Consider the following 25722-nt stretch of genomic DNA (forward strand, 5'->3'; position numbering starts at 1 on the left):
TTGGAAGTCTATAGAGGACAGACAGACAGACTTTCATTTTTATGATATAGATAATATAAGAAACCTGAATTGTTTTTATCTTTCCGCTCATGTCCAGGGCAATAATAATATGCTGATTGTCAATGCCTCTCAGGAGACTTAGCTGACAGAAGCCCTGGTCTTCATCTTTACATCCTTTCTTGGGAGACAGAGTCTTTATTTCATAGCCATTTCCAAAATCCCATATTTTCATTGAACCTAGATAAGAATAAAAAAAGAACAATTGTTTATTTGATTTGCCTCCTTGCTTGTATAAAGCAGCATAGGTACATATATAATAGAAATCAATAATGTACCTGCAATGCAATGTGCTCTCAACTATAGTGGCTAAAAATGTACACCTTACATAAAACACACCTTAAGCTTTCATTGTGGTTAGGTTACAATTCTACTTTCCCAAACTACTTCCCCGAATAGCAAAATGTATATTGTATGGACATGATAATACTAATTGTATTTATATATTTGGGTAGATACAAAGTGAACCTCCTTTTTTTCTATAAAAATTTTAATGATAGGAGTTACAGTATAGTTTTTTATTTTTCTTCAGGCTTTTCTTGTTTTCATAAAAAGTAACAACAAACCATTATAAGCTCCAGTGGCAAACTGGAATCCGTTGATATGAAGAGCAACAGCAGTCACTTCGATAGTTGGACCATGAGCATCTTTAATTTCATATATTTGCTGCCCTGTCTCCATTTCCCAAACCTACAAGACATTGAAGTAAAATTAACGTTAGTTGTAAAATCATTGCTTTTCTATTAAATGGGCACTGCCATAATAACTTTCAAATCTAAATCTACAGTAAATGTGAAATAAAGCAAGTTTGCATTTTACAGTCATTATTATTTTAGTTATCATGCTGTAAAACAAAGCTGTACTTACTTGTATCCAGGTCCAGTCTCCTAAAGGCAGCTCTCTAGTCTTGTGCTTGTTGAAAAAGAAAGACTAAATGCAGGAATCCTGGCCAGTACAGAGAGTCCTGGCTCAATGGGTCTATCAATAAAATCATTGCCTCCTCTGTGAGCGCTGCGATGACTGGGTCTTCCTGTGTTTAGTCTCTTTTTTCAACCAGCACAAGAATAAAAACGGCCTTCAGGAGACTGGACCTGGATACGAGTGTAAATTGAAAACATGATTTATATCACATCCACTGTTCATTTAGATTATGAAAGCTCCAGATTGGTGAGACCTGTAGAGCCTGTAAATAGCAAGGCCTTTGGTTCCACCATTCCAATGAGTAGGGAGGACTTTAAAGGGCTCCCTCCTCCATGGGCCCCACAGCATGCCCACATGCTGTGTCCATGATATAGTACATAGGCTTGTGTGTGTTTGCCTACATTTTTATGTGTCTGTTACTACTTTAATGCTACAAATGTATCTAATCTACAATAGTCCATTCTTGTCCGGTAACATTGGAAGATCAATAATGAGTGAATAATTGTAAAAGAAAGAAATTTTGAGTTATAGCAGCATACAGTACATGTCATATTAAATATGTTAAAAGGGAAGTACCATGAAAATAATAAAAAGTAAGGCAGGCAGAGGGGTGCGGGAACTTAATAAAAAATATATACTTACCAGTCCTTGTGCCTCTGTAGCGCCTCTCCCGACCACCAGCTGTTAATTTTGGCTGGCTTGGCTGAGCGATTGCCCACTTAGACAGTCAGTGACTGTGGCAGTGTCCTGCCCCAGTCACTGATTAGCTGAACGGGCAGTCGCACAGCCGGGTATGTGACATTGCAGCTGGAAGAGCTAAAGAAGGCCAGCAGCTGTCAACTGGACCCAGGAGTGGCACTATGCTGCACAAGTATAGGCAAGTATACTTTATTGATTATTTTCCTGTCATGGGACTTCACCTTGAATAAATTTCATATTAAAACCTATCATTAAGATTTACCTTTAAAACTGATCCTGAACAGATGCTAAGAACCTGATGAAAAACTGGGTTATATATAAGGCCATTTATTGATCTATCATGTGAATGAGGGACTTGCTTTGTATCTTGGATCATTTGTGTTAGAGGCCAAACATCTAATGTACATGAGCCTGATAAAGAAAAACAAGCATTCAGATGACAATATTTTATATGGCATATTTTATTACAGCATTACTGATATGATGAATGAGTTTTGTTTACAGTAATTGCACATAAAATTATCTGAAGTAAGAACTTTACAGATTTATTTATTTTTCTGCTTATATAGTCTAGAATAGACTATTATTAAGAATAATGTAGAGATTCCTGTGTACGCCTAGTACATACCTATTATAGTTGATGTGGCATGTATGGGTCATCTGGTATGTTGATTCCAATTTCACCTCTGCCAAAAAGCCTTTGGCTGTCCAGGAATGATGGAAATTGTAGTTTTGCAACAGCTAAAGGGCCACAAGCTTGAAACACTTGGGGGGGCATTTATTAAGTCCGGCGTTTTTTACGCCGGACTTAAAAATGCCCCCGCAGCTCCGGCGCTACGGAGATTTATGTAGAGGCGGATTGCCTCTACATAAATCCCGTGCGCGCCGGTGCGCACCGCCGAAAACCTGCGCCTGCTGAGGACTGGAGTAGGTTTTTGGCGTATATTTGGGCGGAACGGATGGTAAATCGCGCGGACTCTGAGTCCGCGCCCTCTGTTCCGCCAACTACAGGCCCCCTTTCCGCCCCCCTGGCGTACTCGGCGGAAAGTGCCGATTTGCGAATAAAATATTCGCAAATCGGCCATTTGCGTATAAAAAAATACGCAAATCGGCACTTTCCGCCAAAAATCATTCGTACGCCGGATGATACATGTGGCCCTTGGTGTACAGGTTGTACGTCTTGCTATACAGCCTAGCATTGAATTTGTTTTACCTAATTCCTGGCGACAATGCTGATCTTTATTTCTGATGTCCTGGCTAATGCAGAACTGTCATTTCGATAATCGGATACCTGCAATTTTCATTGTTTTGACCACTTATTTACTAAAGCTAAATAATTTTCCAATCACTGGCACCTTCAGGAACATCCACCCTATTTGTGTCACAGACAAACTTTACCTACCAAACCTTCTCCTATGTCACTTACAAACATATTAAAAAGAACAGAACCCAGAGCAGACCCTTGTGGCACACCACTTGTAACCAGTCTCTGTTCGGAATATACATCATTAACAACAACTCTACAATATCTATCCTTCAGCCAAGCACAAATCTACTTTTACACGGTGCGATAATTCGCCCGATCGCACGATTAACGATTTTGAATGAACAATGTTTTTTTTATAACGATCAGCGTTTAGACGGAACGATACATCGTACGGAAAATTCGCTATGCGATCGTTTTGCGATCGTTTAAGCCTATCTCACACATAGGTGAAATCGCTGAAAGAATGTTTACACGGAACGATCTGCGAATTTTTTGCGAACCATCAACGATGATTTGAGAACATGTTGAAAGATCAAAATGAACGATTTTTTGCTCGTCGTTTGATCGTTCGCTGCGTTTACACGTACGATTATCGTTCGAATTTGACCGTTATCGTGCAAAAACGAACGATCAATCGTCCCGTGTAAAAGAACCATAAGTCAAATTTTCTCTAACTTCTCTATCAGCTCTTTATAAGGAACTGTATCAAAGGCTTTACTGAAGTCCGGATAGGCGATATCCACGGCACCACCTTCATCCACCATTTTTGTCACATAGTCAAAGGAATAGATATGCATTATTTTGCCTATCAATTGTCTAACATTGAGCCTTATTTTATAAATCCATTTAACTAATAATTTTTCTTACCTGTGATAAGTCTAAGATGCTTATTATCAAATATCATGGAGTTGATTTGCCTGTTACAGGGTCCTTGTTCTCTATCATTGAAGACTTGCAGTAATGAAAGAGTATGTATATCCCAAACTCTGAATCCCTGTAGAATGAAAGTATACGGAGATGTTTATTTTACAATATATATATATATATATATATATATATATATATATATATATATATATCAATTTGCTTGATGTTGCTTGATGACAGAACTAGTCTTTACCTATAATAGTCACCTCCTTTCCTCGGTCCTAACCAAAGCTTCCAGTACTCAGATATATGCAGAACTTATAGTACAACAGAATAGAACAGAGGCAGGGAGGTGAGCATAGCATTTAACCCTTTTATTCCCTTTCCTCATGCAAATGGAATTTACCCCCAAAAAAACTTTAAAGTATTAAAAAACATTGTACAAGTTCTAAAGTATATGGCTATGTTCACACTACGTTTTTTCAGCTCCGTTCAAAATGACGTCCGTTATTTTGAGTCTTAAATAACGGACATCATTTACCTGTCTTGCCTGCCCTTAGTGCAATGACAGCTGTTGGTACATTTTTCTACTTTGGGTTACTAATTGGCCTTTGGGTGTGTCTTAATTGAAAAGTCCATTGAATTTAATAGTCAAAACGGAGAAAGAACGGTGGAAAAAGAAAGACTTTGTGTGAACAACTAATTAAAAACGTCCGCTGTTTGCAAAAGACGTCCAAAAATAATGATCATGTTCATTATTTTGCAGTCCACGGTAAAAACGTCCGTTATTCAATCCATTGTGTGCATTGGACGTCTGTCTTATCATTGCTATTAGTTAAAACTGACATTTTTTTAAATATGAAAGTCTTCCGCCTTTTCTTTATTTTTGACGTTGTGTGAACATAGCCTATGTGAGGGATTATCTTACAAAAGCACTTTTTCCCACTAGATTGAGGTCCCTGTCCATATGATGTCCATTTAGCCTAGTGTCTGTGTCCTACTGCTTTCATGTAGCATTACATACTGATTAAAATGCCAATAATGTAGTATATGGATAGAACAAATTACCCTTGTGGTTGACAGGCTAATAATGTGCTGGTCTCTTTCATTGACTGCAATGTCTGCAATTGAATATAAATGGCCAAATAATTTTCCCATAGGATTTTCCACACAATTTGGGTGCCACAAGCGTATAACTTTATCAGGCCCTGTAAAAAGTAAATCTTAAGAACTCTTAATAATAATCAAAGCATACATTTTGAATTCACTTCATATCAGTGCAAGAGGAACATAACATAGAGTCTTCACAGGATAACAGGGGACAAGAGGAAACAAAAATCAACAGTATTTTGAAGCAGACTTTTATTTAAATAAGTAAAAAAAATTTCACCAATTCCTGTATAAAAACACCTAAAAAAAATGTATTTCAGCAGGATATTCAGCAAGGAACAAATTACGGTTTTCATAAGAGTGTCACATTGTGGGGAAAAAAAATGACATGCCACTTCTTCCACTCAGTTACACTTTGGGAGTCATGCTGGAAAACCACATCAAAACCAGTTCTGCCGAATCCCTGTTGATTTTGATGTGGAATTTTTAGCACAGATGTGAACATGGCCTTACCCTATGTCTGCTACAGTGTCAGAAAACATAAACTCTACGTGAAGTTTATGTAGACCTTTTAATATATTCTTATAAATATACACTACCGTTCAAAAGTTTGGGGTCACCCAAACAATTTTGTGTTTTCCTTGAAAAGTCACACTTCTTTACTACCATACGTTGTGAAATGAATAGAAAATAGGTTAGAAAAAGGTTAGAAATAATGATTTGTATTTGAAATAACATTGTTTTTACATCAAACTTTGCTTTCGTCAAAGAATCCACCTTTTGCAGCAATTACAGCATTGCACACCTTTGGCATTCTAGCTGTTAATCCGTTGAGGTAAGCTGAAGAAATTGCACCCCATGCTTCTAGAAGCAGCTCCCACAAGTTGGATTGGTTGGATGGGCCCTTCTGGCGTACCATACGGTCAAGCTGCTCCCACAACAGCTCAATGGGGTTCAGATCTGGTGACTGCGCTGGCCACTCCATTACCTATGATAGAATACCAGCTGCTGCTTCTGCTGTAAATAGTTCTTGCACAATTTGGAGGTGTGTTTAGGTTCATTGTCCTGTTGTAGGATGAAATTGGCTCCAATCAAGCGCTGTCCACTGGATATAGCATGGCGTTGCAAAATTGAGTGATAGCCTTCCTTATCCAGAATCCCTTTTACCCTGTACAAATCTCCCACCTTACCAGCACCAAAGCAACCGCAGACCATCACATTACCTCCACCATGCTTAACAGATGGCGTCAGGCATTCTTCCAGCATCTTTTCATTAGTCCTGTTTCTCACAAACGTTCTTCTTTGTGATCCAAACACCTCAAAATTGGATTCATCCGTCCACAACACTTCTTTCCAGTCTTCCTCTGTCCAATGTCTGTGTTCTTTTGCCCATCTTAATCTTTTTCTTTTATTGGCCAGTCTCAGATATGGCTTTATCTTTGCCACTCTTCCCTGAAGCCCAAAATCCGGCAGCTGCCTCTTCACTATAGATGTTGACACTGGTGTTTTGCGGGTACAATTTAATGAAGATGCCAGTTGGGGACCTGTGAGGCGTCTGTTTCTCAAACTAGAGACTCTAATGTGCTTATCTTCTTGCTTAGTTGTGCAACGCGGCCTCCCACTTCTTTTTCTACTCTGGTTAGAGCCTGTTTGTGCTATCCTCTGAAGGGAGTAGTACACACCGTTGTAGGAAATCTTCAATTTCTTAGCAATTTCTCTCGCATGGAATAGCCTTAATTTCTAAGAAGAAGAATAGACTGTCGAGTTTCAGATGAAAGTTCTCTTTTTCTGGCCATTTTGAGCGTTTAATTAACCCCACAAATGTGATGCTCCAGAAACACAATGGGGGCATTTATTAAGTCCGGCGTTTTTTACGCCGGACTTAAAAATGCCCCCGCAGCTCCGGCGCTACGGAGATTTATGTAGAGGCGGACTGCCTCTACATAAATCCCGTGCGCGCCGGTGCGCACCGCCGAAAACCTACGCCAGCTGAGGACTGGAGTAGGTTTTCGGCGTATATTTGGGCGAAACGGATGGTAAATCGCGCGGACTCTGAGTCCGCGCCCTCTGTTCCGCCCACTACACGCCCCCTTTCCGCCCCCCTGGCGTACTCGGCGGAAAGTGCCGATTTGCGAATATTTTATTCGCAGATCGGCTATTTGCGTATAAAAAAAATACGCAAATCGCCACTTTCCGCCGAAAATCATACGTTCGCAGGATGATACATGTGGCCCAATCTGCTCAAAGGAAGGTCAGTTTTGTAGCTTCTGTAACGAGCTAGACTGTTTTCAGATGTGTGAACATGATTGCACAAGGGTTTTCTAATCATCAATTAGCCTTCTGAGCCAATGAGCAAACACATTGTACCATTAGAACACTGAAGTGATAGTTGCTGGAAATGGGCCTCTATACACCTATTAATACAAAAATAGTTCCAATATGCAGGGCCCCTTGATAAAGTGGTCATCTGCGAAACGCGCGTCGGGGTGTGCCAGGGGAACAGCAATATGGGTAAGACTGGATAACCTGCTTTATTATGACTATACAGTAAATGTTTTTTCGGGCCGGTGGCAATCCTATGTGTGTTATGTTTACAGATCCCATTTGTGTCTAGTCAGTTAGCTGTATATGCACCAATGCACTTAGAACTATAGACTTATTGGGACCGTGTTGTTTATATTATTGATTGCCTTGTGCCCCTTGTTTACATGTAATATACTTCTATAAATAGTCTTCTGACCCATATTTGTTGTTTTTGTCCCCTGGATTTTGTACTGTCATCACCTTTTCCCTCATTTTTTATGTATGACATCTTCACTTCATATTTTTATCAATAAAGGATATTTTTTTGAATTAAGGAAGTTATGCTCAATTAGTGTTTTTGGTATATTTTACTCTATACACCTATGTAGATATTGCACCAAAAACCAGACATTTGCAGCTAGAATAGTCATTTACCACATTAGCCATGTATAGAGTGTATTTGTTTAAAGTAAGGACTAGTTTAAAATTATCTTCATTGAAAAGTACAGTGCTTTTCCTTCAAAAATAAGGACATTTCAATGTTACCCCAAACTTTTGAACGGTAGTGTACGTCCCAGATATTTGACAGCTTATAACATTCAATGAGATGCATTTATCACTTCTTGTAAATAGGACTTATACAGATATACAAATGACCATATTTAACCCTAAAGTGTCACTGTAGTTTGTAAAAACTTTTAACATGTCATAGAAACATATCATAAGTTTTGATTGGTCCAGATTTGTTGCCAATGGGAGAACAAACTCCTCTCCCAGTTCTGTGTCACGTTGTCAGTCGGGCCCCAAATGATTGCCAATGTAAGTCTATGGAGCCCGAGTGATATCACATAACACAAGGCCAGGAAAGCATTGTGCTTAGCATGGTCTCCTGGCTCATTCTTCCAATCGGTACAAGTCTAAACAATCAGACCCAGACCATTAAAAACTTTTGACATGTCTCTATAACATAAAAATGATAGACACATATGGTAAAGAAATATGAAATTAAGAAAATTCTACAACAAACAAATAATACTGCAAAATATATATTCTTTATTGATAACACAAGATAAAAAAATAAATTTAATATATTTGGAAAAGGAACAACAACGACCCCTTGGAGGTGGGAATAGACATTATAATATAATATATTATATGCACATAAATGTATACATATATAGGGAGATTTATCAAACATGGTGTAAAGTGAAACTGGCTCAGTTGTCCCTAACAACCAATCAGATTCCACCTTTCATTCATCACAGACTCTTTGGAAAATGGAAGGTGGAATCTGATTGGTTGCTAGGGGCAACTGAGCTAGTTTCACTTTATACCATGTTTGATAAATCACAGTATGGGGGAGATTTATCAAACTGGTGTAAAGTAGAATTGGCTCCGTTGCCCCTAGCAACCAATCAGATTCCACTTTTCAATCCTCAAAGATTCCTTGGAAAATGAAAGGTGGAATCTGATTGGTTGCTAGGGGCAATCTAATTTACACCAGTTTGATAAATCTCCCCCAGTATCTACTGTATGTACAAGTTATCCTAGCAGCAATGTTTGCAAAAGAGATACAACAGTATGATCAGCAATAAAGTGCAGGAATAATGTAATCTCCCAAAACTAAATGCAGCAAGATAGAAAACTGCTTAGTGCTTACCGATCCCAGCGCTGGTAAATGGGATCCTTCCTCCTACCTACCTACCACGTCACTTAATGTCTCCTCTCTCCCCCTGCCTGCTCGATTGACACTTGGAAGCCAGTCTCAAGCAGGTTCAGGAATGGGAGGGGAGGTGTTACACTTCATGAGCTTAGGAAAGACTCATTGAATCTTCTCGCTGTACAATGAAAGTGTTTTTTTACATTCTTCATTCACAGACAGATATATGAAAGGTACAATGTGTCTTCCTCACATAACAGCTATTTAAAAGAGTCGCCAGTTTGGAATGTGAATTGCAGCTGTTAGATTCCCTTTAAATACAGTGGCTAACAACAACCAATCAGATGAAACTTTTCATTTTTCCTAAGTACTAATTCTATAAAGGTATAAAAAAAAGTGGTATTAGCAAAAACATTGCCTGGTTAAAGATATGATCCTACCTCCAGTTATGATCATATTTGCTTTCACACAGTAGGCAAATGCGGTAACTCCCCTAGGAACTGAGAATACTCTAATGGAGCTGTGTAGTAAAAATAAATCAGTAGGTTACAATGGCAGTTCTTGTCATAGAAAAATGTGTTGCAATGAAATCAACGCAAACAACGGCTATTGACTTGTCAATTATTTCCAGCCGTTGTGCATTGAAATTTTCAGTGCAGCAGCCGTTGTTCGTACAATGTGTAAACATAGCCTTAAAGCGACTCTGTACCCACAATCTGACCCCCCCCCCCCCCAAACCACTTGTACCTTCGGATAGCTGCTTTTAATCCAAGATCTGTCCTGGGGTCCGTTCGGCAGGTGATGCAGTTATTGTCCTAAAAAAATACTTTTAAACTTGAAGCCCTGTGCCAAACGGGAGTATCTGTGCCCTAACTTTGCACAACCCCTCCGTCCCTCCTCCCCACCCTCTTCATCATTAGGAATGCTCCAGGTAGATTGCCTCCTTACCCCACCTGTGGCCGCCCGGAACATGGGCTGGATTGTTAAGGACCTGTGCAATGTCCAGCATGGAGAAAATGGTTTAGTGGCATTTTTAATGCTGAAGAGGGTGGGGAGGAGGGACGGAGGGGTGGTGTAAAGTAAGGGCACAGATAGCCTGTGCCAAACCGGAGTATCTGTGCCCTTACTTTACACCATCCCTCCGTCCCTCCTCCCCACCCTCTTCAGCATTAAAAATGCCACTAAACCATTTTCTCCATGCTGGACATTGCACAGGTCCTTAACGATCCAGCCCATGTTCCGGGCGGCCACAGGTGGGGTAAGGAGGCAATCTGCCTGAAGCATTCCTAATGATGAAGAGGGTGGGGAGGAGGGACGGAGGGGTTGTGCAAAGTTAGGGCACAGATACTCCCGTTTGGCACGGGGCTTCAAGTTTAAAAGTATTTTTTAGGACAATAACTGCATCACCTGCAGAACAGTCCACAGGACAGATTTTGGATTAAAAGCAGCAATCCGAAGGTACAAGTGGTTTGGGGGGGTCAGATTGTGGGTACAGAGTCGCTTTAAATGTAATGTTATTTTAGAGCATTGTCACTTAAGGTATTTTTCGGGACTTCTATTGATGGCCTACCCTCAAGAAAAGCCATGAATATCTAAATGGTTAAGGACCAACAACTAGCATTGCCTATGTTTAGCTGTTTGTCTGACATACCATGCATGAGCTTCCAGCTCTTTTCACTTTGTATTCAAGCACTGTGGTTTTGGCAAAAAGCTGATCTTAAACTTTTAATTAAATCCTGACCTTTAGTTATTTTATAATATATTTTTTCCAATGACTCCAAATAATACTTATATAAAAATGCTATCTATCTAAATGACTTTATGCATAACTATCAGAATATAGGGAGTCTCAGCACATTATAGTGTCCAGCTTTCACTAGCCCACAGTGCACTCCAAATCACAAAGGGAGGCATTTATTAAGTCCGGCGTTTTTTACGCCGGACTTAAAAATGCCCACGCAGCTCCGGCAGGACAGGGATTTATGTAGAGGCGGACTGCCTGTACATAAATCCTGTGCGCGCCGGTGCGCACCGCCGAAAACCTACGCCAGCTGAGGACTGGAGTAGGTTTTCGGCGTACATTTGGGCGGAACGGATGATAAATCGCGCGGACTCTGAGTCCGCGCCCTCCGTTCCGCCCACTTCCCGCCTACTTTCCGCCCCCTTTCCGCCCCCTGGCGTACTCGGCGGAAAGTGCCGATTTGCGATTATTTTATTCGCAAATCGGCCATTTGCGTATAAAATAATACGCAAATCGTCACTTTCCGCCAAAAATCATCCGTCCGCCGGATGATACATGTGGCCCAAAGTGTTTGGCCTTCATTTAACCGAGGCCACATGTTGCAGAGAACACAGACATTGGTTTGAAAACAATGGTGGAAGACTGCAGATCTCTATGCTAACCCTATAGAATACTTGCTGAGTGAGAAATGGTGATGTCACAGGGCACTTATATATATTCTTTTATTATTTCTAAGTTGATGTGGTTATAATAGTTGAACAAAATGATCAGGAGCATACCCAACATCTTTTATCCTGTTCACGTTCTCTAGAACCAAAGAGTGAGTGCTGTCCGGGGAGGATGAAGCAAAGAGGTTTAGCTCTGGAAAATACTTTATTTTAACAACCCAGTCATGGTGGAGTTTTCTTCTGAACCTAAAAACCCAAATATACAAATGCAAGGACATCATTAGCCAATCCAGTAGGGGTATTGATAGTTTCTTAGCGTTCAGCCACACATGCTGCAATTCCATCAAAATGACCTCAAAATAGCGCTATGTTACCATAAATCGCACAATTCGTGGGAAATTAATTAATTAAAGCTAAATAAATGCTATTTGTGAACATAGCCTTAGTTCACGTGTAGTTAAATTGTATGGCCACAACTAAGTACCAGCCATAAAATACATAAGTGCAGGAGGCTTGTTTTTGATCGTTTAGGTTAAAATAAAATAGCAATTTTCTGGGCCTGTTCTTAAGCATCCTATATCCACAATTCCTTCTGTAGCATCTGTGGTAGCTCTGCAATACACTCAACATATAGGGGGAGATTTATCAAAGGGTGTAAAATTTAGACTGGTGCAAACTGCCCACAGCAACCAATCACAGCTCAGCTTTCCTTTCAGCACTGCCTAAAGCTGAGCTGTGATTGGTTGCTGTGGGTAGTTTGCACCAGTCTAAATTTTACACCCTTTGATAAATCTCCCCCATAGTATTCATCAACAACCTGTCAAAATAGGATGCCAACATATATGTGTGCACAGGGTCGCCGATAGGGCAGTACAAGTGGTACTGCCGTATGGGGCCCGGACCCTAAGAGACACGGGGGGGGGGCCCGGCGGGCCCGCCGGCCGCCGCCCCCCGACCGCTACGCTAGGGGGGCCCGCACGGCCCCCCTTGCCAACTGTTTTTGAGCATCCCGAAAAGCTGCGGCCACGCAGCTTCTCGGGATGCACTGATCGCTTTAATGTTCCGACCGCACAGCGGGCGGAACATTAAAGCGATCAGAATACAGGAGAAGGACCTGACAGCGTCCTCCTCCTGTATTCTCTCCCATAGGCTGCCGGCACTTCATACCAGCAGCCTATGGGAGGCCGGGCCGTGATCATGTGCCCCTCCGGCAGGCGTGATGATGTGACGTCATCACGTCTGCCGGAAGTCCCGTCCCTGCGGCTCGCAAGATGGAGCCCGAAGAGGAGGAGGAAGAGTTGCTGCCTGCACAGCGCGGATTAGGTGAGTAGGATGTTTGTTTTTTTTAGGGGCACCTCTGGGGGCGTTATTAGTGTATGGGGGCACCTCTGGGGGCATTATTAGTGTATGGGGGCACCTCTGGGGGCATTATTAGTGTATGGGGGCACCTCTGGGGACATTATTAGTATATGGGGGCACCTCTGGGGGCATTATTAGCTCATGGGGGCACCTCTGGGGGCGTTATCAGTGTATGGGGGCACCTCTGGGGGCATTATCAGTGTATGGGGGCACCTCTGGGGGCATTATCAGTGTATGGGGGCACCTCTGGGGGCATTATTAGTGTATGGGGGCACCTCTGGGGGCATTATTAGTATATGGGGGCACCTCTGGGGGCATTATTGGTCTACGGGGGCACCTCTGGGGGCATTATTGGTGTATGGGGGCACCTCTGGGGGCATTATTGGTGTATGGGGGCACCTCTGGGGGCATTATTAGTATATGGGGGCACCTCTGGGGGCATTATTAGTATATGGGGGCACCTCTGGGGGCATTATTAGTGTATGGGGGCACCTCTGGGGGCATTATTAGTGTATGGGGGCACCTCTGGGGGCATTATTAGTATATGGGGGCACCTCTGGGGGCATTATTAGTATATGGGGGCACCTCTGGGGGCATTATTAGTATATGGGGGCACCTCTGGGGGCATTATTAGTATATGGGCGCACCTCTGGGGGCATTATTAGTGTATGGGGGGCACCTCTGGGGGCATTATTAGTTCATGGGGGCACCTCTGGGGGCATTATTAGTATATGGGGGGCACCTCTGGGGGCATTATTAGTTCATGGGGGCACCTCTGGGGGCATTATTAGTATATGGGGGCACCTCTGGGGGCATTATTAGTATATGGGGGCACCTCTGGGGGCATTATTAACTCATGGGGGCATCTCTGGGGGCATTATTAGTGCATGGGGGTACCTCTGGGGGCATTATTAGTTCATGGGGGCCACCTCTAGGGGCATTATTAGCTCATGGGGGCACAGCTGGGAATCCTACATACAGGGGGCACAGCAGGGGATCCTACATACAGGGGGCATCCCACACAGCGCAGTTACTATGGGAGCCTACAGGGGGGAGAAAGGAAAGGAAGTTGCTAGAAATCTGCGGAGCCTAAATTGTTTGTCTCGCAGGTTCTAAGGGGATGAAACATATCTGGAAGGAATCATCATGGAGGTCTGGGCCGGATGGAGAGGAAAAGGGAAAGTGACGCCTCAGATCAAAGAAGACGTCACCTGTGAGTCCCTGTATGACACTTTTCTTATTTTGTAGAACATCATTTAGTAGGGGTGCCCCGAGGTGACAGCTACTACATTATCTGTACTCAGAGATATCACTGTGTTATCTGTTGTGTTACATAGGACTGCAGGTGACTACTACATTATCTGTACTCAGAGATATCAATGTGTTATCTGTAGTGTTACATAGGACTGCAGGTGACAGCTACTACAGTATCTGTACTCAAGAGATATCACTGTGTTATCTGTGGTGTTACATAGGACTGCAGGTGACTACTACATTATCTGTACTCAGAGATATCACTGTGTTATCTGTGGTGTTACATAGGACTGCAGGTGACATCTACATTATCTGTACTCAGAGGGATATCACTGTGTTATCTGTGCTGTTACATAGGACTGCAGGTGACATCTACTACATGATCTATACTCAGAGGTATCACTGTGTTATCTGTGCTGTTACATAGGACTGCAGGTGAAATCTACTACATTATCTGTACTCAGAGATACCACTGTGTTATGTGGTGTTACATAGGACTGCAGGTGATATCAGGTGATTTCTCCAGGTTGCAGAAGTTCAAACTTCATCGTGCCCTGGTGTGCTGGTGTCTGTATGTGTGTATACATGTGTGCTGGTGTCTGTATACATGTGTGCTGGTGTCTGTGTGTGAGATCAATTCTAGAGAACTGGCTCATATACCCCATTTTCCCCAGTGGCTTAAAATGTAACCTCTGTTATACAGTTATAAAATTGTAGAAATTAAATGTGAACAAGGTGCAATTCAAATAGACACTTACTTGTATAGCTGCCTCTTGTGCTCTGTATGCAGTGCATTATATTCACCCTTGCAACGTACAATTTATAGCGCGTCTACAAGCCCAGCGGGGCTCATTATGATGGAGACTAAAACTTATACAAGAGTGGGGTAGGGGTTCCCCTGTATTCAGAATGCTGTTGAGTGCTAGGCAATGCCCCGTCTGGGATTATTGAATTTCGAGGGTCTATGCAGAGCTGGATAAAGACACCTCTGCTGCACAAACAGGATCTCCTAGAAAGCGTTCTCACCGCCATGTATTCGCTATCACTGGCTTGGGTGAGCTAAACTAGTCTGCCTGGGGGGGGGATGATTTGTATATGCTCACTAACATGGAACAGCCTCATTATATTAGCCTTATCAACATATTCTATGTTAGTGAGCATACCGGGGGGGGGGGGGGGGATATTGGTGAACATATACAAATCAAACAGCCCCCCAGACCCTCGAAATTCAATAACCCCAAACGAGGCATTGCCTAGCACTCAACAGCATTCTGAATACAGGGGAACCCCTACCCCACTCTTGTATAAGTTTTAGTCTCCATCATAATGAGCCCCGCTGGGCTTGTAGACACGCTATAAATTGTACGTTGCAGGGGTGAATATAATGCACTGCATACAGAGCACAAGAGACAGCTATACAAGTAAGTGTCTATTTGAATTGCACCTTGTTCACATTTAATTTCTACAATTTTATAACTGTATAACAGAGGTTACATTTTAAGCCACTGGGGAAAATGGGGAATATGAGCCAGTTCTCTAGAATTGATCTGAACCAAATTATACCTCCCAGCAAGGCGTGGGGCGAACACACAATTTTTTTTTTTTTTTAATTAATGTGGGGGGCCCAGACACTTTGGTTGTATGGGGCCCCGAAATTCCTGATGGCGGCCCTGTGTGCGCATACTGGAATGGACCACCCCCATCTCCCTTGAACCCATTGAGCCCATGATGGCCTAAGAAAGTCAACTAGTGACAACGTTTGAGCTATTTCCTAAACGCATGGGTGTATTTTCCAGGACCAAAAAGCATGGTGTGCTGTGAACTTGATTTCTGGAAAATGCAAAATACATTCAGGAAATTAAATGTAGTCACTAGTTGAATATGTTCTGGTCATTAAAGTCAATGAGGCCCCTGCCAGTATGCACATGCTGCCAATATATATGTGTAGTGTATTGCAAAAAAAGTAAGGCTGGACGCAACCCCAAGTGTGAAGCCGCCATGATGGGGAAACAGCAAGGAGAGGGTTAACTGGGGGGAGGGTTTAGTGAAGCAGGAGTTGCTAGGGGTGGGGTTAGGGGAGGTTAGTAGGGCATAAATAGGTCCTCCCTTCCTCCTCACACAGCACACGTGAGGAGGAACAGCAAAAAGAGGCACACTCACCCTCCCTAATTGGTTTAAATAACTGGGGGTGGCTTTTTGTCATAGCAACTTTAGCAGGTATGGGGGTCCTTGGGTTGGTCTGAAATTTAATAGAGGGGGTGCATAGGATGGCAAGCCCCAGAATTATCTTAAGAATCTGTGGAATCATGATATTTGGGCTCCCTTTTGGGTGGTGTCACGGGGAGTGGACTTTTCGGATAGCTACTGAGCCATCTGCCGATAGCATTATGGTGCGCTTCTGGGCCAGTAGTGGGCAGCTGGGGGCAATGTATAAAAATTGGGTGAGCAGATGGGTACTTATCTTGGAGCTTCAAGGACCCTCTATCATCTAATTGTTAACATTCAGGATGTTAGTTTGTTTTATATACTGATGTAATATATACAGTATATTGATGTATACTGTTTACATTATTTATGTAAATAATGATCCCGCATCATGTGATATAAATGGGGACTTATACAGCTATGGGTTATTCCTTCAATTCATTTATTGATTAATTTTGGGTGGTGTCACAGGAAGTGGACTTTTCGGATAGGTACTGAGCCATCTGCCGATAGCATTAGGGTGGGCTTCTGGGCCAGTAGCGGGCAGCTGGGGGCAATGTATAAAAATTGGGTTAGCAGATGGGTATTGATCTTGGAGCTTCAAGGACCATCTCCCATCTAATTGTTAAAGTGACTCTGTACCCACAATCTGACCCCCCCAAACCGCTTGTACCTTCGGATAGCTGCTTTTAATCCAAGATCTGTCCTGGGGTCCGTTTGTCAGGTGATGCAGTTATTGTCCTAAAAAACAACTTTTAAACTTGCAGCCCCATGCTCAACGGTCGGGGCTTAGATTGTGTATGCATTAGACTGGCACACCCTCTCTGTCCCACCTCCTCCTGTGTCAGCCCGGCACATGGACTGGATCGTTAAGACACCTGTGCAATGTTTAGACAGGAGAAAATGTTTCAGTGGCATTCCTAATGATGGAGAGGGTGGGGAGGAGGGACGGAGGGGTGGTGCAAATTTAGGGCACAGATACTATCAGCAGCTATCCAAAGGTATAAGTGGTTTCTGGGGATCAGATTGTGGGTACAGAGTCGCTTTAACATTCAGGATGTTAGTTGGTTTTATATACTGATGTACATTATATATATATATATATATATATATATATATATATATATATATATATATTTATGTATACTGTTTACATGATTTAAATGGGGAATTATACAGCTATGGGTGATTCATTCATTCAAGTATCTTCTTAACAACTGCTCAGTCTGATCCCGATAGTTTAACCCTCTATGTGAGAGGTCTGATCAATATCTCTCAGACAAAATTAATCAATTAGCATGGCAGCCGAGGGCTTCTGAAGGCCTATGTGCCTCCCATTAAAAATCTGCTTGTACAGTCTGCCGTAGACTACACTAATTAGAGCAATGCATTGGATTGATCAGTATACGCAAGGGTCCAGGGATAAGGAAGGGTACATTTCATCCGCCACTGTAAACATGCCAAAAATCACTGACAGGGACAGGGTTAGTTATGTGCAGTAGTATTTCTATCAACCCATTATTCATAAGAAGAGATTCAATGTCCTAAGGAACATGTTGTGAACTAGCTTCTTTACATTGATAGCTATAGATTTAAGATTATAAAACAACTGTCTTGCCTCCTAAATTTGCTGGAATCCAGGGTAACTGGATGAGACATCTTTCTTGACTTTGAGTGCTGTACTTGGAGTTCATTGCTTGAAATAGAATACAGACTTACAAATCCTGCATCATCTCCTACCAATATATCATCCTGCAGGGACTGGTCTTGTGAAATCACAGTACAGACACACAGTAGGCAGTTCTCCATTGGTTTGATGCTGATACAGTTATCCTTAGAAAGTAAGAACAAGTACTGTATACGAATTGTCAGCAGTTATAATGTATACAGTATGGCATATGACAGTCTAGATACAGAAAATAAGACTATATATATATATGTATATACAGTATATTAGGGATGAGCGAACTGGCTGAGGTTCGGGTTAGTATGAACCTGAACTATCGGCTTCTGATTCCCGCTCTCTGCCCGCTCCGTGAACAGGGTGGATACAACCTTGAGGACCACCTGGAAAACTGGGATACAGCCATAGCCATAGGCTGTATCCCAGTTTTCTAGGCGGTCCTCAGGCTGTAATCAAAAGCCGATAGTTCAGGTTCATACGAACCCGAACCTCAGCCAGTTCGCTCATCCCTAATAAAGTTCTCCTAAACTCAATCTCCATGTTCAGTATCTATATATTATGATGCAATTGCATGAAATCTAATCATAAAAAGTATACTTACCTAGCCCCGAGCGCTCTTTTTGGAAGCAGGAAGAAAAAAGAATATCGGGGGGACTGGAAGGAGAGACCGGGAGCTACAGGAAGGTAGCAGGGGACAGGGATAGGTAAGTATGACGCTTTTTTTTTTCTTTTTCTTTTTTTAATGAAACAGTGGAATACTTTTTAACCTGGTTGATGCACTGCTTAGGTGTCATTGCTCCTCAGGTTGTGCCCAAAGATGATAGAAACTTAGCAATATCGCTGTCAGTTGTATAAACTATACCTACTGTCAGGCCAGAGTGCACTACCTGATTCTTTCCATGATGCTTGTAATTCCATACAACAATGCTTCTTTGTGTGACAGCAACAACTCTTTTAAGCTTATTCAAAAAGTCACATCCTACAAACCAGGAACTCTCCTAATGTGAAACAGTAAAATAATAAGCAAAATCCATTTGATCATATTTGTATTCATTATTGAAAGTGCCACAAACTTAATACTGGAGTAACACTGTAAGATATTGTACTTACAGTGGCATGTATGAAGAAAAGTTGTCTCATCTGTATAGAAACACAAATATAATATATGATGAAAGTAGTTGATGCAGGATTTGTTTTTATGAAAACTATTCCAGTGATCATCTGTCCCAGCTACAGTATAAGCGACGCCACATGAACCCCCCACCCCCGGTGGTGATCGCAGACAGGAGTTTCAGTGTATGGAGCAGGCTTGGGACTTAAGCCCAACCTATATACTGTAACTCCCGCAGGTTTGCAGGTTTGCAGGTTTTGTAGAGATAGATAAACCCAAGTCTAATAAATAAAACAATAGACAGTGTACCTGGCTGTTAAAAAGTGAAATGGTCCCATATTGTGAAACAGACACCACAGCATCCAATTGTGGCACTTTTACAATACACTGAATAGCATCTCTCTTCTTTTTTCCTGCCCCTGTTAGTGCAAAAACTTGAACATTAGTGTAAAACACAACTACTGAACCATAAATATCAGGCAATGCACTCCTAGTAATGCCTGATAATAAGCCAAGACAATCATAAATTAGTGGCTTCAATGCAAAGTACATTTATGTACAACTACTTACACCTATCAAATTTAAAGGGCTTGTCCAAGAAAATACTCTTTTGCCATGCCCCCCTCCACACAATGTGTGTCCTATGGTACTCAATTATCTGTATTTTTTTTCTCCCTCTTTTTAATGCAGTCGTAGGGTACTATTACACGGAACGATAATCGGCAGAATCGGGCCGATTCGGCCTATTATCGCTCAGTGTAATAAAGACAACAATCAGCCGATGATCGTTGTCATCGGCTGATCGTTGATATAGATTAGGACTTATAATTGACCAGCGCCAATCGAGCACCGGTACGTGTAATAGCGGTGCGCGGCCGGCGACTGACGATCTACATTACCTATCCACGCTCCAGGCCTGCTGCTGCGGCTCGCTTTCCCCGGGACCCGCGCGCTCTAGCTTCAGAGCGGCCTGTCGGCTGACAGGCCGCTCAGTCAATCACAGGCCGGGACCGCTAGAGCGCGCGGGACCTGGGGAGAAGCGGGAGTATGGAGTGTGGATAGGTAAAGTATACCGTTTAAGCAAGGGCTGCAAAGACATCGGTAACTATGTCCTTGCAGCCCTTTTTAAATGATTATCGGGCCGTGTAATAGGCCCAGTAAACGAGAGCTGATCTAGTTGTTATCGGCGCCCTATCGGCCCGTCTAATAGTACCCTTAGTCCTAACATTGTACTCTGCTATCTCCGGAAGCTCCATAGAAAATGAATAGAGTGCATGCTGACCCACCTCTTCATTCAGTGGGTGAGTTAATTCCCTATTTTCAAGACTCTGAGACATGTATCATACAACTAGATAACTATTAACTCCTTTGAGGAGGCCTTGGTAGTTAGCTTATCAAGCAGTCCCCTAAAGCTGATTGCCCAGTCCCTCCATACTGGCAAATTTGTCAAGGGAACTATATCCCCGCACACCTTTGTTACTATACCCAATGAGAACAACAAAAACCAAAAAAATCCCATCTGTATTTTATTCCCCATTTTTAATCCAGTCCCATCCTAAACTAGAAATAAGTTTTCTGTGGTTGAAATACCCCTGTAATATTTTGCTTTAGGCTATGTGCACACATCGTAAGAGACCGGCCGTTCCGTGACCCGGCCGGGGTCACGGAACGGCCGGTCTCTGCCCGGATCATCGCGGACGATACTTAAGTACCAGCCGGATGATCTGTCCGGCCGCAGAGCTCTGATGCGGGCGCATCAGTGCGCGCCCACATCAGAGCTTCCCCCTGCACACTATGAAGCATGCGGCCGGAGATGCTCGCTTCATAGTGTGAATTAACAGGGTTTCCTACGGCCGCAATTCATTGAATTGCGGCTGCAGAAAACGATGTGTATACGCTCTGGCCGGGATCCCATTGAAAGTAAGGCATTGTTCCACCGCGCCAAAAGTACGCCCATTGTTGCCATCAGCAACAACGGCCGTACTTTTATGTAGTGTGAACATAGCCTTAAAGTGAATTAAAAACCTACAAAGTGACCAAAAAGTCAATTTAAACCCAGTTGTCAGGTCTAAAATACATCTAAAATACATGACTTATTAAATTCATATAATTTAACAAGATACACGGTAAGGATAAAGGTTACAACACCTTTGAAGTGACATTTTGGACCACGTGCACATTGCAGCATTGAATATTTTATTACCTGATGCATTTTTAATTGTTTCTCTCTCAGACAAAAAAAAGATCATATTCTCTGGGTCCAAATGTGCAGTGATGATGTCCTCATCCCTCTGAAAGCAGCCAAAGATCTAAAAAGTACACAAATTTATACAAAAGCATTAACTGTGTGCAGAGCCACAGTGTCCTATAAGGTCCCCAAGGATATTAAGAAAGTAAGACCAAGGAAATTCTAAATTAGGGAGGCTAAAGAAATTTAATACGCCCGTTTATAATAATAATAATAATAATAATGATACATACTATGTTTGCATAATGAAAGAGACTTTTAAACAACAAATCATGTATTTATGTCAGCTTAAATACATTTATTAATAGAGGGGTGCCAAATAGATTATTGACCCAACTGAAAGAAAGCCTAGCTTTTGCCCTCACTTATATATATGTTATTAAAATGCTTCTGTTTATTAAAAGAAAGATTAGTTTAATAAAGTGTACAGAATGATAAAGTCACGCTTAACCGTATCTTAAAGAAAATCTTTCAACATTAATGTAAACTTTACATCCACTATAAAATCTGAATAGTACTGAGACTTCTGCTTACCGTTCCTGCTCATTCATGGTGCACAGATTGTTTGGTCATCAGACTGCTCTGACTACCACAGGTAGTGCCCAACAACTTTTACAGAAAGGGACATAGTTTATAAAATCTTCATAAATAGTAGAGAAATAAGTTGTGTGCAAATGTACCAGTTTAAGTAGTGAATTTCTTTCTTTCACTACCTGATTAGCGCAGTGAGATTCCAGTGGCGTGGTCCATTTTTCAAAATGCCGCCCAGTTCCCGCACTCAGCACCAGTTTCTTCATGTGCACTGGCTCGTACTATGCAATGGAGGCAGGCCTGGCACCCCCAGTATAATAATGTACCCTCCTGGCAGTGACTCGGCAAGACTTGATTCTAATAGAGGCTTGTCACCGAGAGGATAAGAAGATATCATTAAACTGGGAGCGCCTGGCCGCCTCCAGTACATAGAGAGGGCCAGTACACATAAAGAAACCAACGGCTTGGGAACTGGGCAGCGTTTTAAAAAATGGACCATGCCACAGGATCTCCACACTCAACTAGTACATTCGATTTAGGGGATTTCTTTATTAAAAGCAAGGAGCAAGACATACGGGCAACAGCCTTTTTGTATGATATACACACTTTGGGGGAGATTTATTAAGACTGGCATATCTCTGGAGCAGGTATGGATTTCTGACATGGTTTAAGTCTACCTTGCCACCCCTACCGTAAGAGGAGCGGACTTACGAGCAGGCTTACTGCGCTGATTGATAAAGCTGCCTCATAGGGTACGTTTACACAGAGACATTTATCTGACAGATTTTTGAAGGCAAAGCCAGGAATGGGCTATAAACTGGGGACAGGTCATAAAGGAAAGACTGAAATTTCGCCTCTTTTTTTAATCCATTCCTGACTTGGGCTTCAAAAATCTGTCAGATAAATCTGTCTCTGTAAACACACCATTAATCTCGGCCCTCATGATGAAGTGTATATAATCATATGAAATGGCTGTTACCTGCATACCTGCATGTACTGCACCATAATACTTGTTTCGTGGAAAAAAAAATCACCCCTCACCCCCCTTGGCAAAATTAATGTTTGCTAGCTCAAAACTTGGAATGAAAATTGATTTTTTTGAGAACATGCCGAAAACTTTGAACATTTTGGGGGACATTTGTCATTTGTGCAAACTGTTTTGTGCTGGTGCACGTTTCATGTGCTGCACAAAAATCGACATCTATGCACCATAGCTGTATCCATGTTTTCCAGACAGTACTTGGGCTGTATGCACCCTCCTAACAGAGTGGGCAGCCTGCGAGATTCAAATGTCGACCAGTTTTGCTTCGCACAAAGTAAAACAAAGCTGCTTTGCGCATTTCTGGGCTTTGGCTAGGCCATTCCAGTACATTTACCTGTTTTCCCTTAAACTATTAGGGTTGTCCTGTTGGAAGTTAAACCTTCATCCCAGTTTTAAATTACTGACAGACCAAACAGTTTTTGCTCTATAATATCCTGTATTTAGCAGCACCCATCTTTTTCTTGAATCTGACTTCCCAATATCTACAGCTGAAAGATATTCCCACAGCATGATGCATGTTTCCCTGTCACCATGGTGTTTTGGGGTGATTAGATTTGTTGGTTTTGCCGCAGACATAGAGCTTTCCTTGGTGGCTAAATAGTTTTTATTTTGGTCTCATCTGACCTGATCATCTTCCTCCTTCCATTTGGGGAGCTTCTGTTTATCATTTGTATTTACTTGCCTTTTTTAAAGGAGGCCTCAGACAACTTCTCGCAGGGGCAGGGGAGGGCGTAACATTGAAGTATTGTTTACTTCTCCCCATGTGCAAGAAGGCATTTCCCCGAGTTGTGATGACGTCACAGGAAAAATGTCTGTCCTGGCTGATGGACAGCAGGCTCAGCCAATCAGTGACTGGAGTGGTGCCCCGACCCAATCATTGACTGGATGAGCGGCCAGTCCATAAGCCAGGTCGTGACGTGTGAAGCTTTAGAGATCCCGCAGCCCAGCGGGGGTCGCGGAACAGCGATCCAGCCCTTAAGAGGCACAGGGAGAGGTGAGTTAATACTCTTTGTTACTTTCCCCCCTTCCCCTGCCTTTTTAAAAAAAGAGAAGCAGGGAGGTCGGACTTCTCCTTTAAATAACAAAATGTATTTACTTGCCTCAGTCCAGTCGATGGGAGCATCTGGGTGATTCGTAATCTTCCTATAAAAAGCTTTAATTTCTGGAGTTTTTAAACTATGCCCAAATAGTCTTTTCACCAAATTATAAAACTGAGTATGGTCGATGTTTTCTAAAGAGAGAGAAATAACAGAAGATGATGATTTAATACAAAAATATAGGATTGGGAAAAGAGACTAGCATTATAATGCAGTACTGTGATGCTTCATGTTGTTGCTATTACCTATGATTAGAGATAAGCGAACCGTGATCGGTGAGCGAACCCGAACGTTCGGTATTTGATTAGCTGGGGCTGCTGAACTTGGATAAAGCTCTAAGGTTGTCTGGAAAACATGGATACAGCCAGTGGCTATATCCATGTTTTCCACATAGCCTTAGGGCTTTATCCAAGTTCAGCAGCCACCGCTGATCAAATGCCGAAAGTTTGGGTTCGGATGGACTCGAGCATGCTCCAGGTTCGCTCATCTCTACCTATGATGCATAAGAAGCTCTAGCAATTAAAGGGGTTATCCAGCAAAAATCTTTTTCTTTCAAATCAACTGGTGTCAGAAAGTTGTATAGATTTGTAACTTACTTCTATTTAAAAATCTCAAGTCTTCCCGTACTTATCAGCTGCTGTATGCCCTGCAGTAAAAGTTGTTTTCTTTTCAGTCTAACACAGTGCTCTCTACTGACACCTCTGTGCCAGACAGAAACTGTCCAGAGCAGCAACAAATCCCCATAGAAAACCTCTCCTGCTCTGGACTCATGTCAGCACTGTGTCAGACTGAAAAGAAAACAACATTTTCTGCAGGACATACAGCAGCTCATAAGTATGGGGATACTTGAGATTTTTAAAGAGAGGTAAATTACATATCTACTGTATATAACTTTCTGAAATCAGTTGATTTGAAAGAGAAATATTTTTTGCTGGATAACCCCTTTAATGGGTGTACATAAAGGGACTAACTCACTTCCATCCATATTGTGCCAGCCCAGTGTTAATATCAACAGTTAACACTGTTGTTGAGGCCTCGCCTGTTTTGCCCTTTTACTTTCCCCAACAATGTTTGTACACTGGTGTTTTGCACCCATAATGTGCCATACAAAGCCCAATTTATGCCTAGTACAGTAGCTCATTCAATTAAATGGGGATGCGTTGCAAAACAAGGCACAGCCCAAAGACAAGGGTGACATGGTTTCTAAAAGAATAAAAAACAACCTTTTCTAATCACTGAAAATTCCTGTAGGTTTTTGCATACTGTATTTTTATTTGGAACCTTAGATGGTGTAGTGTCTTGTGCTACATTATAACTGTACTTTCATATTATATCATTCCTGGGCCATAAATATTCATAATAACATACCTTCTTGTTTAGTAAGAGCTTTAGACTTAGCCTGTTTATTTTGGGCAATTATTGATCTCACTACTTTCTGAAACTCTTCCAAGGAAGACCTGAAGTTGGTCTCATCAAGGAGATGAGATGGACAGTCTACCACAGACGCCATTTTGTGTCAGTTTACAGTTAGCATGTCACCTGATGTCACAAGGCCTTAAGTAACTGACAAACAAATAAAGTTTTGTATGTTTGTATGTGTCTGCTGGTGTTTATTGATTTTACTTTGTAGCAACCAAGCCCTGCTCCTGGTTTTTGTGGGCCCTTGGGTGATAGAGAG

At 42.1% G+C, this 25722-nt stretch overlaps 1 protein-coding gene across 5 annotated transcripts in view; it reads right to left on the reverse strand.

Annotated features, from left to right (window-relative positions):
- WDR64 (WD repeat domain 64) overlaps positions 1 to 25583 on the reverse strand; it is a 57413-nt gene extending 31830 nt beyond the window's left edge. For 3 of the 5 annotated variants that reach the window (XM_069962075.1, XM_069962074.1, XM_069962077.1), the window contains exons 1-14: positions 25413 to 25583; positions 24048 to 24178; positions 21330 to 21435; positions 19436 to 19560; positions 19126 to 19155; positions 18903 to 19013; positions 17950 to 18164; positions 11625 to 11759; positions 9545 to 9624; positions 4880 to 5019; positions 3812 to 3938; positions 1940 to 2088; positions 624 to 747; positions 65 to 237 (exon numbers count right to left, since the gene is read on the reverse strand). In XM_069962075.1, coding sequence (XP_069818176.1) covers positions 65 to 237; positions 624 to 747; positions 1940 to 2088; positions 3812 to 3938; positions 4880 to 5019; positions 9545 to 9624; positions 11625 to 11759; positions 17950 to 18164; positions 18903 to 19013; positions 19126 to 19155; positions 19436 to 19560; positions 21330 to 21435; positions 24048 to 24178; positions 25413 to 25554 — 1788 coding nt within the window. In that variant the 5' untranslated portion in view covers positions 25555 to 25583. Of the gene's footprint in view, positions 1 to 64; positions 238 to 623; positions 748 to 1939; positions 2089 to 3811; positions 3939 to 4879; positions 5020 to 9544; positions 9625 to 11624; positions 11760 to 17949; positions 18165 to 18902; positions 19014 to 19125; positions 19156 to 19435; positions 19561 to 21329; positions 21436 to 24047; positions 24179 to 25412 lie in introns of those variants that run through there. The other 2 variants (XM_069962076.1, XM_069962078.1) reach the window with 2 other exon arrangements.
- Positions 25584 to 25722: the final 139 nt, after the last annotated feature.

This window comes from Dendropsophus ebraccatus, chromosome 3 (assembly GCF_027789765.1).
Source record: "Dendropsophus ebraccatus isolate aDenEbr1 chromosome 3, aDenEbr1.pat, whole genome shotgun sequence".
In the NCBI taxonomy this organism is placed as follows: domain Eukaryota; kingdom Metazoa; phylum Chordata; class Amphibia; order Anura; family Hylidae; genus Dendropsophus; species Dendropsophus ebraccatus.